General features: G+C 41.2%; 1 protein-coding gene and 1 long non-coding RNA gene across 3 annotated transcripts; one reads left to right on the top strand and one right to left on the bottom strand.

Annotated features, from left to right (window-relative positions):
* Positions 1-96: 96 nt before the first annotated feature.
* Positions 97-3,287, bottom strand: LOC311351145. The gene is made up of 5 exons (XR_014636715.1): positions 3,131-3,287; positions 2,758-2,885; positions 2,536-2,661; positions 2,133-2,253; positions 97-1,428 (listed from the first exon to the last, which is right to left on the bottom strand). It is a non-coding gene; the product is annotated as an uncharacterized lncRNA (long non-coding RNA).
* A 2,266-nt stretch (positions 3,288-5,553) lies between these two features.
* Positions 5,554-8,796, top strand: cd83 (CD83 molecule). Of its 2 annotated transcripts, none has more exons than XM_084471618.1 (5): positions 5,554-5,664; positions 5,757-5,872; positions 6,247-6,469; positions 7,123-7,220; positions 7,794-8,796. In XM_084471618.1, the coding sequence occupies exons 1-5, from the start codon at positions 5,616-5,618 to the stop codon at positions 7,953-7,955; spliced, it is 648 nt and encodes a 215-aa protein (XP_084327744.1). In that variant the 5' UTR covers positions 5,554-5,615; the 3' UTR covers positions 7,956-8,796. The 2 variants fall into 2 exon arrangements, with proteins under 2 accessions (XP_084327744.1, XP_084327745.1); XM_084471619.1 differs by having other exon boundaries at positions 6,250-6,469.
* The last annotated feature ends 5,008 nt before the right edge of the window (positions 8,797-13,804 follow it).

Consider the following 13,804-nt stretch of genomic DNA (forward strand, 5'->3'; position numbering starts at 1 on the left):
CATTTTCATATTGTTATTACAAAATAAAAGTATACTCAAGGTCAAATCATGAGTCACAATAAATGTATCACCCCAGTGGGCCAGTCTTGTCTCTCCTTTTAACAGCCATGTCAACTTTAATTCTCAATTGCAGTCTCAAAGGTTTTCAAATACACACATTAAAATAATTAAGCACTAAGCACCAATAAGCTACCATTAACCATACAGCAAGAAGAGGCAAACTACAATTAAATTGCATTGTTCAAATGCATTTTATTAAGTTAAGGTCAGCAGAAAAGAAAAGAGAAAGAAGAAAAATGGCAGGTAAAAGTGCACGCCTTTGAACAAAATTCATACAATGTATAACAAAATATGGCTTACATATTCACTAACAAATGTAAATTCACACTTTGAGATATTAGTTTGCATAGCAGCACTATTACATTATTATTGTTATTTAATCAAGTGTTTGTCTACATATAGCCAAGTTGTTGGCTGTAGTGATGGAACATTCCCTTTTCCTCACATTTTGGTCATTGCACATATACTACATGATTAAACTTGGCTAATCTAGCTTATTTATTTATTATTGTCAACCTTTATAAAAAATAGCTTATAAATGTATCCCTAATAGAAAGGAGGTAGTTAAAAAACACAGTGTTTCAGCACCTATTTGATCTTTGATAAAAAACCGAAGTACATCCCTGAATCAGCACAAAGGGCACTCTGTGTTTACATGAACATTCAAATTCAGAATTTCCTGGTTTTAAGCACTTCCATCGCCAACGTTGTAAACTCCGACAAGCAGCAGCCAGAAAGGCTGCAGTGTGTAGGCTGGTGTATTGGTGGAGTGCGGTGGGGCTGTAATGATTCAGTAGTAAAACCTCCACAGGCTGCTTCTCTGGCTTATCGGACAGCAGGTACAATGGTGACCAAGGAGAACATCTGTAGATTTAGGAAGCGTCTGGGAACAGAATTGGTGTGAAACGACTATTGGAACACAGCCCCAGAATGCCCAGAAACCCCACATAGGCCTACTTTTACCACATTCATTTTCTTGATTTTGCTCTATTGCTGATGAAACACTTCCAAGTTAAGAACAATATTAGTGTGCAACAAAAAGAGGCAATTATTGGCCACTTAATTTCCCTGTTTCCCTTTCTGTATATTGCAAGCTAAACTCAGGTTCACAGCCTTCCTATAACATTTTAAACAGAGACGTGCAAGGGGAAGGGAGGATATAAAGTGCAGCAGAAAGAGAGTGAATGAGGAAAACCTCCTCAGCTTGGTCCAGGAGATGAGGCTCTGGGTGGCTCGGTGTCCATGGTTGGTGATGTTGAACTCATTGGTTGGCCTGGATGTGGTTACCACCGTTTCTTCTTGCATAGTAGAAAGGAATTCCCACGCAGATCAAAGTGAAAACACATACCAGTGGAGAAGGTACCCAGCCTACAGTGCATGATAAACGACAAATTATTACATTATATTAAATATAATATCCATTATATATTATATCATATGACATTTGGTAGACACTTTTAGCCCCTTTACAATACTGTGAATGGAAGTGACACACAATGAAGGAATACATTTTAGGTGTTGTTCTGTGTTTAATATATGAGGTGACAATGGATGGCTCCGTGATGAGCGCCAAAGGTTTATAGCAGCGCTGGAAGTTATAGCGTGGCTGTGCTTTCACCGGAAACAGAAACATGACCCACGTAAGTTTCAGTTGAGAAACGGGTTTGAACGCATCTTCAAATTGACACAAAACACAAAAGATTGTTCTTAAATTGTGCAAAGGTTCAATGAAACTGAACCGCAGTACTATAACTATTGAAGACCATGCAAAGAAAAACACACACGCACTATTCTGGGTGACGGATCACCAGGAACTAAATATATATATTTCTTGCTGGAGTCTTTTACCTAATAACCACCCTGTTATCATAGCAGGTTAAGCTTTATCTATATAATTTGCCCTTGTTCAAACATTGATATGTATGTGTGTGTGTGTGTGTGTGTGTGTGTGTGTGTGTGTGTGTGTGTGTGTGTGTGTGTGTGTGTGTGTGTATTGATGTTTATATGTCTTTGATTGTCTTCAAAAGTCTTTCAAATTAAATGTCTAAATATTAAATATGATCAATTATTACCATTGTAGCTGTTACGTGGTGATGCTGCTGATTTTGCAAACGCTTTTGGAGTCACTGGGCAGTTAGTGTTTGCAATGTAATTTGTTTTCTTCTCCCAATCTACGGTCCGTCCGTCTGGGAGCTGTTTAAGTAAGACAGGGTAGTCAAAACCTGTAAACATTTTTTTAAATCTTTTATAAGATTATATCATAGTGGTGCTAGTCTTAACTGTAGCCTAGTAAGCCTATCATAAAGTATGTACAACTTGTCTTCAAATGCATATCTAACACAATAGCCTAACGTTATGAATATTTCAGAATAACGTTAAGTCTTGCTACCCTACCCTGCCCAAATAACAACATGAGAAGTGTAGGCTACTATATCATTGTAGGTTACAGGTAAAATAATATAAAGGTTAACATACCAAGCAAACCATCGTGAGTTGGACATTGAGACATCTGTCCAGGCTGAGCTTCCCTAAGGAAACGCTGCTGCAGGGAGCAAGACACTCAGGAGGATAGGCCAGCTGGTCTGGATAATATGCAGCGATCTGAAATTAATTAATATAGATTCATTTAAAATATAAATGTTATTTATCAATGCATGTTATTTTGAATGTGTTATGAATGTGTTATTGTAGGCCTACCACATCTCCCGCTGATTCCCAAGCCTGTTCACAGTCTTCAAGGTCATCAACCTTAATCTCTGGGCTTCCACAGCACAGATAGTATTTAGGTTCCCCCACTAAATTAGCATTTGTAGCGGAGACTAACACTAACACACACGCGCACACGCACACACACACACACACACACACACACACACACACACACACACACACACACACACACACACACACACACACACACGCAAACACGTTAACCAATGGATGGTTAACCAACTCGCCCGGGGCGTATAGGCTAAGTAGGCTACGTAGCCTATATTAATCAAGAAAATACATCTTCAGTCTATAACGTTGTTGTAAGCTATCGATCATCCATGGTAGAATTAAAACTTACCCATGATCAACCAACACAGCGCTCTCATGGTATCCATGTTTATTTGCCGTGTAATAATGTCGATATACAGAGAGCTTCCGTGTTTCATCAGTAAAAACTTAATTCTCGTGCGTGACGCAGTTGAATTGTTGGGTTGTTTCTGTTTCATTTTGGCCCCCTAGCCTGGCACGGGGGCCAAAATCTCTGTGTGTGTGTGTGTGTGTGTGTGTGTGTGTGTGTGTGTGTGTGTGTGTGTGTGTGTGTGTGTGTGTGTGTGTGTGTGTGTGTGTGTGTGTGTGTGTGTGTGTGTGTGTGTGACGTCAGCGAGTGAGTGAACGAGAGAGGAGAGCGAGCGATAGCGTGTGTCAGTCGAATGAAGAATGAAACGAGTCGGGTTATGTTTTGTGCAGACGTGTAGGCCTATACTGTAGGTTGTTGAAACTGTGGAATAAAGTAGGAGCCTACCCAGCCGTCAAGAATCGTTTCACTCTACGCTGCATCCACCTTAGTAATTATTATATATTAGTTATTATTATATTTTAATTTTATTCTAATTACGTCCAGTAGGCCTTTTGTAGTTTATTTGTTTAGGCTATTTGTTTATTTAGGCTTAGCTCTCTTACTGTGTTTCTTTATACTTTTACTTTCTTTATATTGTTGAAGGAGCCTGAGACTACTAACTCAGCTACCCTATCCACAGACACCCCCCATCCGTGCCGACCTTCTGCCTAAACTCCTAGAATCCCAGCCCGACGTTATCTCCATGATTAACATCTGGAGATTTTGGAAGCATTGGGGAGCAGGATTGCCATACTTGGCCAAGAATGCCAAGAAACCTTTTCAAACACATTTATTTTCTTGTTTTTTTTATTTATTTCTTATGTGATTAAATAACTTAATTTGCATGCAATCAAATGAGGGATTAATTAAATTTCACAGATTCCCTTTCTGAATGGCAATGGTTAACAAAAGTATTATAATATCGCTTATTAATTCAGAAAGGGAATCTGTGAAATGTAATTAATCCCTCATTTGATTGCATGCAAATTAAGTTTTTTATCTATTGCTTATGTGATGAAATAACTTAATTTGCATGTAATCAAATTAGGGATTAATTAAATTTCACAGATTCCCTTTCTGAATTAATAAGAGGTATTAAAATACTTTTGTTAACTGTACATTGCCAGACTGTCTGTTTCTCAGGTTCACAGCCTGCCTAACATTTTAATTTAAACAGAGCCGGCAATATAGGATATAAAGTGAAAGACAGCCAATGAGGAAAACCTCCTCAGCTTGGTCCAGGAGATGAGGCTGTGCGTGGAACCGTGGTTGGTGGAGCTGCACTCATGGGTTAGCCGTGGGTTCCTACTGCTTCTTCTTGCACAGTAGGCCTATATGAATTCCCAGGCAGATCAAAGTGAGAAAAACATAACAGTGGAACAGGTAGCCAGTGGATGATAAACAACATATGATTACATTAAATATAATATCCAATATATATTAGGAGGACTATATCATATGACATTTGGTGGACACTTTTAGCTCCTTATAAGTGTGTAGGACTACATTCATTTCATGGTGAAATTGGTTGTGACTGGGTCACAAAATTTAAGCACTTATATCCAATAAAAATAGGTGTTTTTTCCCACTGGGGCTTTAATATCTGTTCGAATCGTTGTAATGTAAATAACAACAATTTTGTCACTCAAATTGCAATTTATTGACGGTCCCCAAGTCCCCAAGACCGAGTGCTCGGAGGTGAGCTGACCGTCCTCTACCACCTCACCGGGGGAAGCTGAGGTAGAAGAAGCCGCAGGATCCGGACTGGATGTCCGTCGAATATCCAACTTAAAACTATAACTTTACGGCGGTGCAAAACCATTGCTATTTACAATGGTCCCTTAGTGAAACACCTGCGGTTAAAAGCGAGGTTTAGTTCAATTTAAGCTGTGGCTGGTTGGGTGAAACTGAAGAATCCAGTGGATCCGCAGTAAATGCCTGTCGACAATCCGACTCAGAACTAACCTCACTGCGGTCATGAAATGACGGAGCGCAGAAGGAAGATATGCGGCAATTAGGCCTACAATATATGTTCAATCCGCACGACGACAGCATTAATTTCTAGCACTCTAAGGAACATACCAGTTCGAATAACCACTTCAATCGGTCGTTTGTTTCAAGTGTCCTTGTTTGATTCTTAATTTACCGTAGAAGGAAGTGGTTGGGGATCTTATCTGGTGTGGCGTAGTTTTTTTTTTTAAGATATGGAAAAGGATATTAAATTAGACAATGTCACAGATTCAGGAAATCGAAACTTATGTGCGTCATGACATGTTCGTCATAGAGACAATCTACTTAACCTATGAGGAAACCTCTGCTGCCCGCCCTGGGAATTCCCTTATCCTAAACGTACTTCCTTTAAACGGAGGCTTATTAACCACGCACTCTGTTGAACGGTTACTGTAATCTGGTTTTTCAAACTCAGTGTGGCATCTCAAACCATAGGATGACTGTACGCATGCTGAATCAAAGCCTAGTCCTACTACTCGCATTTTGTAAGTATTTTGCTTAAAGTACTTAAACTTAGTTTACTTAAACCAGGCTCTTTTCAGCACTGCAACTGATCGAATGGCTCGGGTTTCACTAGGTACTTGCACGGCTGTTTCCCTTGAGAGGAGGTGTGATAATGGAGGAGATTGTGTTTTGACGTGCACCGCTGTTAACCAACCGGGAGTTCAGTACAGGGCTCTGCGTTGGTACAAGGTAGGCTATTTTATTCGATTTTTATTTTTGTAATAACATTGTTGTTGTGTTATTAACACTGTTGTTACATTGTTAACCGTGTGTAACCTCATACCACCAAAAAAAGATATCTGATATATTCACAAATGCATAAATAAGATAATAATAATAATAAAAAACATGCAATTTGTTGTCGCCTATTGTTTTGTTATCTAATTGATATATTTATGAATATTATTACGAATATAATGGCCAAAATCTGTAATAAACATCAATCCCATCATTGATTGTCTTACCAAATCAGCCTTGGGTTTTAGGTGTAATAATTCAACACAGCCGAGGAGGTCTCATCCAATCCAATGTGTCTAAACGGTGTGCTGCTGACCTCCTCCCAGCAGGAAACAGCGGAGCGCCTTGACGGCCTGCTGATCCGAGCGCTGCCCAACGGCACCACCAGGCCGTGCATCGGGCTGCGGCGAGAGGTGCAGCTGTTGGAGGACAGCTGGGACATCCTCCTGCCCAACGTGAGCTTTGGGGACAGTGGCACTTACCTGTGTCGCCTAGCCGCCCCAGTGGGAGGCCAAAGCCGAGAAGGACGGCTCCACCTTGCCGTCACAGGTATGTACTCAGATTCTCCATGTCTCTGGACTATGCTAGTTTAGTGTTTACCAACCCGGGGTCGATACCCCACTTGTGTGTGCTACTGATGAACTACTACTAGTACTAGATAACTTCACCGGGATGTTGATATTACAGGCGGATGTTGTAATGGTTCAAACGATGCACAACAATTTGGGGTCCTAAGCCAATTTCGTAACTAAAAATAGGGGTCACAGGGAAAAAAGTTTGGTTTGATTACTATTTGATTACTATTATAGTGTTACTATACTAGTATTACTAGTATAGTGTTTGAATTTCCACAGATAAAGATATCAAACAAGCAAGACCATTTAGCCTCTACTAGCATTTGCAAGAGGAAGTAAGAGCCAGTATAACAGGATTGCATCATTGTACTTTCCATCGGTTTCAGTTTCTCCCCTGCATGGGAAGTCCCTGGACTTCTTTCACTGACAGATACAACACTGACAGATGAAAAGTGAAAAGTGAAATGTTTATTGGTCAGGGTGGCTGCTGCGGGCTGAATAATAAAGAACTCAGCATGAATGACTTCTTTGCTTAACAAGGCAAAATATTCTGGGGCGGGGGGGCTTGTCTCTTTGAGTGTTGTATGATTCATTTTCTCCTTTTTAAACGGCTGTTCATGTTCACAGGCGGTCCTGACGGTCCACCCAGGCTCCAGGTGTTGGTGTTTGTGGTTTTAGCCACAGTGATGCTGGTCGGAGCACTGCTGCTATTCATCTACAGCTACGTAAGTTGATGCTGTGTAAGAACTATGTAATCATACCTGAATGCATTACTTAATCAACCGATTAGCTGTAATTATTTAGCAGACTGTTTTATTTAAAATGACATGCAGACAGCGTTATTAAAAAGACGGGGCTAGGCATCTGGCTCAAGCCTGCCCGGGAGACATGGGGGACGGATCCCGGGCCCAGTACGGTTTGTCCGGGAAAACTAAATTAAAAACGACTCAAATTTGGCAGATGAGTCTGGTGTGCTAGAGTGTTTAAATCCAAGACCAAAAGGTTCTCGGTTCAAACCCCATGTCTCTAGCTGAACTTGGTATCTTTCGACAAGATTCCTAACCCCTCCCTGTTTGTTAACGACATGTATCTAAAAGAAAATTAAAAAACACTTTGGAGACATTTATTAAATAGTAGTCTTGATGTACACACTGTTTTCAGTATTGTTGTAAGATTGTAAGAATAAGAGAGGCTGTTGTGTGGGCCACTACCAGCCGTCTCCTTCCTTTGGTGGTAGAATCTGAACTCTATTATAATAATAATAATAATAATAATAATATCTTGTGTTTGTACCACAGGGCCGTCTCAAGGATCTGCTGCGGGAGAGGAGCAAGGCGATGATAAAAAGAATCAGTTTAGAAGCACACCTTCATCCACTTGACCTGAACGAACTGAAGTCCATCCAAACCTTGGGTCCAAAATGGTCCAATGGTTCTAAAACAAAACATTTGAACATTTGAGTTTAGTATTTACAATTATATTTAGGGAATTTAGCAGAAGCTTTTATCCAAAGCGACTTACAATAAGTACATTTGTCATAGGAAGGTGAAACAATATATCACTGTCGGTACAGTAATGTATTTGAACTAAACGTAAAAGACAATACATTCCTCAACATGACATTGACCGAGTTCTGCACTTGCTCTCTGAACAGAAATGTGTAGACGAAGAAGTTAATGTGTGTGTGAGTGTCTATTTACACTAAATCTAATTTAACTATGAGTGTGTTACCAACACTCAGACTATTTGATTGGCCTGATCTCTCGAGTGTCAGAGAGCTGTTACCACCCAACTGTGGTAATGGCCACTGTCAGCTCCTGACCTAGAGACGCTAAGCTCATAAATTGCTTTGAACGGCTGTAATTCAATCAAGTCATCATAAATGGAAATCTGATTTGTGTTTGGAAGAAGCCTGTTTCTGACGATTCTGACTCCTGAGAAGCACTTATGTTAATTTTTTAAACCTTCATTCAAATGCTAACAGTGTCCTTCGGTCAAATGATCAGGTCCTTCTGACCGGCTGTACAGCTAGCAGTTAGCAGTTAGCTGCTAGCAGTTAGCAGCCCCAACATCCTGAATGACCTTCAAGGTCAACTTCAGTCACGGGACCCTTGTTTCTCTAGGCAAGTTTCAATCCATCTTGAACAAAGCCTTGATTGACAACGCTGGTAGTTGTGCCTGTTTTGCCTCACCCGTATTTATTATAATATATAATAATAATAATATAATATTATGTTATCGTCGTATGTGTTTATGTTAATTTTCTGTATGTTACATGTGTATATAATTGTGCCACTATGATGTCTCACTTGCAAAGGAGGTTCCTAACCTCAATGAGAATTCCTGAATAAATTATTAATAAAGGTTCAATAAATACAATTGTGTGTCTAGTGAAATTCAAAGAATACAAAAACAGGATGTTTTACTCTATTCCCTGCATGGATTCCTTAGCTCAACTGATGCATAAATGACCCAAAAGGGAATATGAAGTTATGTCACACCTGGCACCATCTTGTGAGACAGAACCAACATGAATAGAATGAGAGGAAACTGCACTTTCATTAGAATTTGGGTGGAAAAAACCTTTAAAGAGCCAGTGAACCCACTGTATTAGATGGAATTGGAATCGAAAAAAAAGTGTTTTGGGCTGTTCGGGACAGCTCCTCACCTTCACCTTCACCGAGGTTCAGCACCAGCTCGCAGCGGGCCCCTGTGGCGGCCGAGTACACGGAGTGGTTCTTGGAATTCAGGTGGTTGTCCACGATGGCGGGCACCAGGTGGTTGAGCACCCCGGACAGGTCGTCCTTCAGCAGGCGCACCATCTCCTGCAGGGCCTCCAGGGCGTACAGGTTCACCTTACGGTTGGACTCCTGCGGGCGGTCTCTGAAGACGTCAAACACCTAGGGGAGCGGGGAGAAACGGGGAACAGATTACCAAAAAGGGGACAGGAGGTAGTCTCACCAGTAAAGGGGATAAGGGCGAGTGTGAAGTAGTGGGCGTTTACGATTGGTGGGGGTGTTTTACGGACCGGGGACAGGCTGTGGATGACCATGCTGGGGTTGTCCTGGCAGTCGGCCACCAGCTGATCGATGGCTTTGATGCGCTCCCTGAAGTCCTTGGACTCCAGCAGAGCGCTGAGCTGCCTGATGTACTCAGCCTTGTCTCCGATACTGTGCCCCTGAGGTTTGGAGCTGTACTTGCTGTAGGGTATCACAAAATGTCATGTCATGAAATTTCATACATACTTACTACATATATATATATGATCTTGGAAAGTTGAGAAAACAAACAAATGCATAAATGCATAATGCATAAATGCATAAATAAATATAGGAGAGACATACTAAATGTGTGTTCTGGAACACGACCCCGAGAGAGGAGCTGACCTAATAGCATAAGTGAGTGTTTTACTTTTATGAACATATTTCAAAGGTGGCTGTCATGTGTCTGGGAGGAATCTCACCTGTTGGTGGTGGTGGTGGGGGTGGTGTTGGTGGGGGTGGTGGTGGGTTCTATGGTCGGTTTGGGGAACTTCCTGTTGAGCGTCAAGGCCCTGACGGTGCCACTGCAGGGAAGCGAGCCTCTGCCCCGAGCTGAGGGTGGGATCTGGGGCATCTCACCCAGACTCTGATCCTGCAACAACAACAACAACGTTCACAAGACCCGTCACCAAGTGGTAGGGGGGGGGGGATCCGGCGGCCAAAGGACCTGAAGGGGGAGGAGTTAGACCGGTACGTCTCCGGGCCATTCGACAGACGCCAAAGACTTAACCGAACACAGGAAGTCACCGTGGGCTCTACGTGCCTGGGTTCCTGGGAGGAGTCCAGGGCCAGCTTGACCACGGCCTGGGAGGATTCTGTCCGTCACGTCCTTCTCTCCGGACAGCAGGCGGGCCACGCAGCCAGGTGCTGGGCGGCGCACTTCCTCACCACCGCGCTCAAATGGCTGCAGACAACACACACAAACTCAACATGAAGGATGCAGACAAAGATACACAAACGACAGAAATACAGAACGGTTGGAAATAAGGAAACATAGGCTAAACCTCTGGAGTATCCTACCTACCAGTCCAAAGCAGATTAAGGATTTTAGAAACGTTTTCTTCAACACTCTAGTCCTGGTTAAATGTTTTTCTGTTGTATGTTTGTCTGTGTGCTGTCATGAAAGGAGAAGCTGTTTGTCATTGTTCAATGCACATATTTTAAAATGTAACCAGTACCTTATATGAATGTTTGAACTATCAATGCCCATAAAAAGAGGTTAGAAATTAGCTTTGGCTACACAGGTACACACGTGTACAACACATTGGACAGTGCGTTTGCATCTGCCGCTGATTCTTTGTACTTAACAAATGTACTGTAATTGTATTTTTTTTTTTTTTTTTTTTTTTACAAATCTTGCAATAAAAAAAAAACAAGCAGAAAGGCGCTGTGGTAGATATACTAGAAAACATAAGGCGACTTCCGGTTATGGTGTTGCGCTAGCGTCGCACTTCGTGAGTCTCTGACAAGTGAATTATGAAACGGACCCTTTTAAGTCCTGAACGGCAGCTAAAGCGGGAAAAGCAAACCAAAAATGGGAAAAAAACTAAAATTCAACAAGACAAAAAACTGAAAATCAGTTTAATGCTGAATTACCAACAACAAGATCGACGCTAGCTAGCAACGAGCGTCGGGCTAGTGAGGACGAGGAGGCTACTAGCCCGCTCGCGGATAATGGCAACACCATGATGACTGACAGCCGCAGTCTCCGATGAAGATACTCCACATGCCATTCGTCCCCAACAGCCAGATGCTATACTTGCGGCCATTAATTCACTAAAGGCAGAAAGTTTAGAGCGGCATCGTGAAGTACTTGACGGTATAGCACACATCAGAACGGATCTGGATACAATCAGGGGACGGTTAACCACAGCTGAAACCCGCATAAGTGACACGGAAGATACAGCAGCCCAGCTTACAGCCAAGATGACGGAATTGGAAACGCAAGTAAAATTTCTTACTGAGAAGAACGAGGACCTGGAGAATCGCTCACGTCGCTCCAATCTCCGTCTCATCGGCCTCCCAGAAAGCGCAGAAGGCAGGGATGCAGAAGCCTTCCTGGAGAAGTGGCTCCCCGATATCCTTGGTGCGGAGGATTTCCCTACGGCGGTGCGGATTGAACGCGCTCATCGTATCCCGTTTCCCCACCGGTCCAGCAAAATCCACGCGCTCTGCCCCCTTTCCCAGACCGTTGATCATGAAGTTTTTAAACTTCAAGGATAAAGTTCGTGTGATGAAAGCGGCACAAGCAAAGGGGAAAGTCATGTACGAAAACAGGCAAGTGAAGTTTTTTTCGGACTTCTCCGCTGAAGTGCAACGCCAGAGGAAAGCCTATGACGCGGTGAAACAGAGGCTCCGCTCGGAAGGAATCCAGTACGGCTTGCAGTTCCCTGCTAAGCTCCGCATCACACACGGTGGACAGTACGTATTTACATATGCATATTACATATGCTAGTATGTTAAAGTGCTGCATTTACTGAAACGTTTGAGTAGCTTTCTAGGTTAGACTTTATTTCAATGATGACTGAAATTCCTCCTCTTTTGAGTTGTGAGCATGGACGTTCAAATTATTTAATCATTAGACAAGCACATGCAAAATAACATACTTTGGGTGGTTTGTTTCTTCCATCTTCCTTTAAATTGTCTCGAGCAACATTATTAAGAGACAGAAACATAAGCTATTATTTACACCTAGTTTGTGCTAAACTATAGAGTAATTATTATTAATCTGAGTCAACCTGGGCAATACAACATTTACAATTTTAGTTCCATAAAAAATCCTGTATATTCAAAGGGTCTTTAAATTACATAGACTAAGAGTCAGAGATAAAGCGTAAATAAGTTAGTTTTATTTTCGTTGCTCCTCTTTGCAGGATCAACAAAAGCCAAGGAAGTTGGTGTAATAATTTAGTTTTGAGATAGAAGGTAGATAGAAGGCAGTCGTCAGGTCGATGACACAGGTGTTAACTGTGGTTGTTTTGCAGGTTCTAGCAAAATGTTATATGTTGCTGTTCCTTTTTTGTTTGTTTGTTTGCTTTTTTTATTTTTGTCTTTCTCTCAATTTGTCTTATGGTTATTTTGACCTGTTTTTCAACCTCTTTTGTAAAATTTGTTAAGCAAACGGGTGATACAGCCACTCAGATACATGATGGTCCCTTTTGACAGATCTCTTTATAAAAGGTTACATGGCTAGTAATCAGCTATTTAAAATATCCTCTTGGAATGTCAGAGGCCTGGGTAGATTGGTCAAGCTAAAACAAGTTATGACAAGGCTTAAACACTTAGGTTCTAAAATTGTACTCCTACAGGAGACACATTTAACCTCAGGTGAAGTTATCAGGTTAAGGAGAAGGTGGCAAGGTCAGGTCTTTGTGGCTAATTTCTCATCCCATGCTAGAGGGGTTGCCATCCTAATTCACAAGTCAATTCCATTTCAGGTCAATACCACCACTCTAGACCCCGGGGGTAGGTTCATTATTTTCTCTCTTTGGTCAACATCTTATTTTATTATAGTTGGGCCTTTGCGATGTTTGGAGGGAGCGTAACCCTGACAAGAGAGAATTTTCATGTTATTCGACCACGCATAAGACGTTCTGGATTTTTTCCTGTTCTCTAAAATTTTAGTACCAAATGTGAAAAATTGTTATTACAATAGCATAATCATCTCTGATCACGCTACAGTATCTATTGAATACAGTGCTACCAAATAATTCTGTGGACCTTCCGGATGGAAATTTGATACTAAATGGTTGCAGGATCACAAATTAATTTGTTTCATTGGCCAACATATAGATTTGTTCTCTCTCGTCAATACCACTGAAACTTCTTCTTTAATTAGATGGGAAGCTTTTAAGGCGTATATCAGAGGCCAGATAATTAGTTATACCAGCTTTAAATCTAAACAATTCAAGAACAGAAAACATAAGGCGGAATACAGCGTGTTCAAGTACAATACAATACCACTTGAAGTATTTCAGAATTAGTATACTTATTTTAAACATGACATTAAAGTTGAACTTAATGACATCTATTGTGATGAACACTTTTTAAAAGTACATGTTAAACATACTTTTAAATAAGCACAAAAAGTAAAAGTATACTTGCAATAAATTTTGTATACTGAAATTATATTTGTAATATACAGAGCCGCCGAAGTACGGAGCCGCCTGAAGTGACATGAAGGGAAAAATAAAAAGACAAGGTAAAAAACAAAAACAAAAAAATGTACTGGCGACAAACTAGTCAGTGTTTGTCACCAGTACATGTTT

The sequence above is a fragment of the Micromesistius poutassou genome (assembly GCF_964030765.1).
Source record: "Micromesistius poutassou genome assembly, chromosome: 8".
NCBI lineage: Eukaryota > Metazoa > Chordata > Actinopteri > Gadiformes > Gadidae > Micromesistius > Micromesistius poutassou.

Bases quoted from the DNA above. Each gene is read 5' to 3' on its own strand.
- cd83 (XM_084471618.1), top strand. From the start codon at position 5,616: ATGACTGTACGCATGCTGAATCAAAGCCTAGTCCTACTACTCGCATTT. The intron at 6,470-7,122 runs GTATGTACTCAG...TCATGTTCACAG, and splicing joins GCTCCACCTTGCCGTCACAG to GCGGTCCTGACGGTCCACCC. The intron at 7,221-7,793 runs GTAAGTTGATGC...TTTGTACCACAG, and splicing joins TGCTATTCATCTACAGCTAC to GGCCGTCTCAAGGATCTGCT.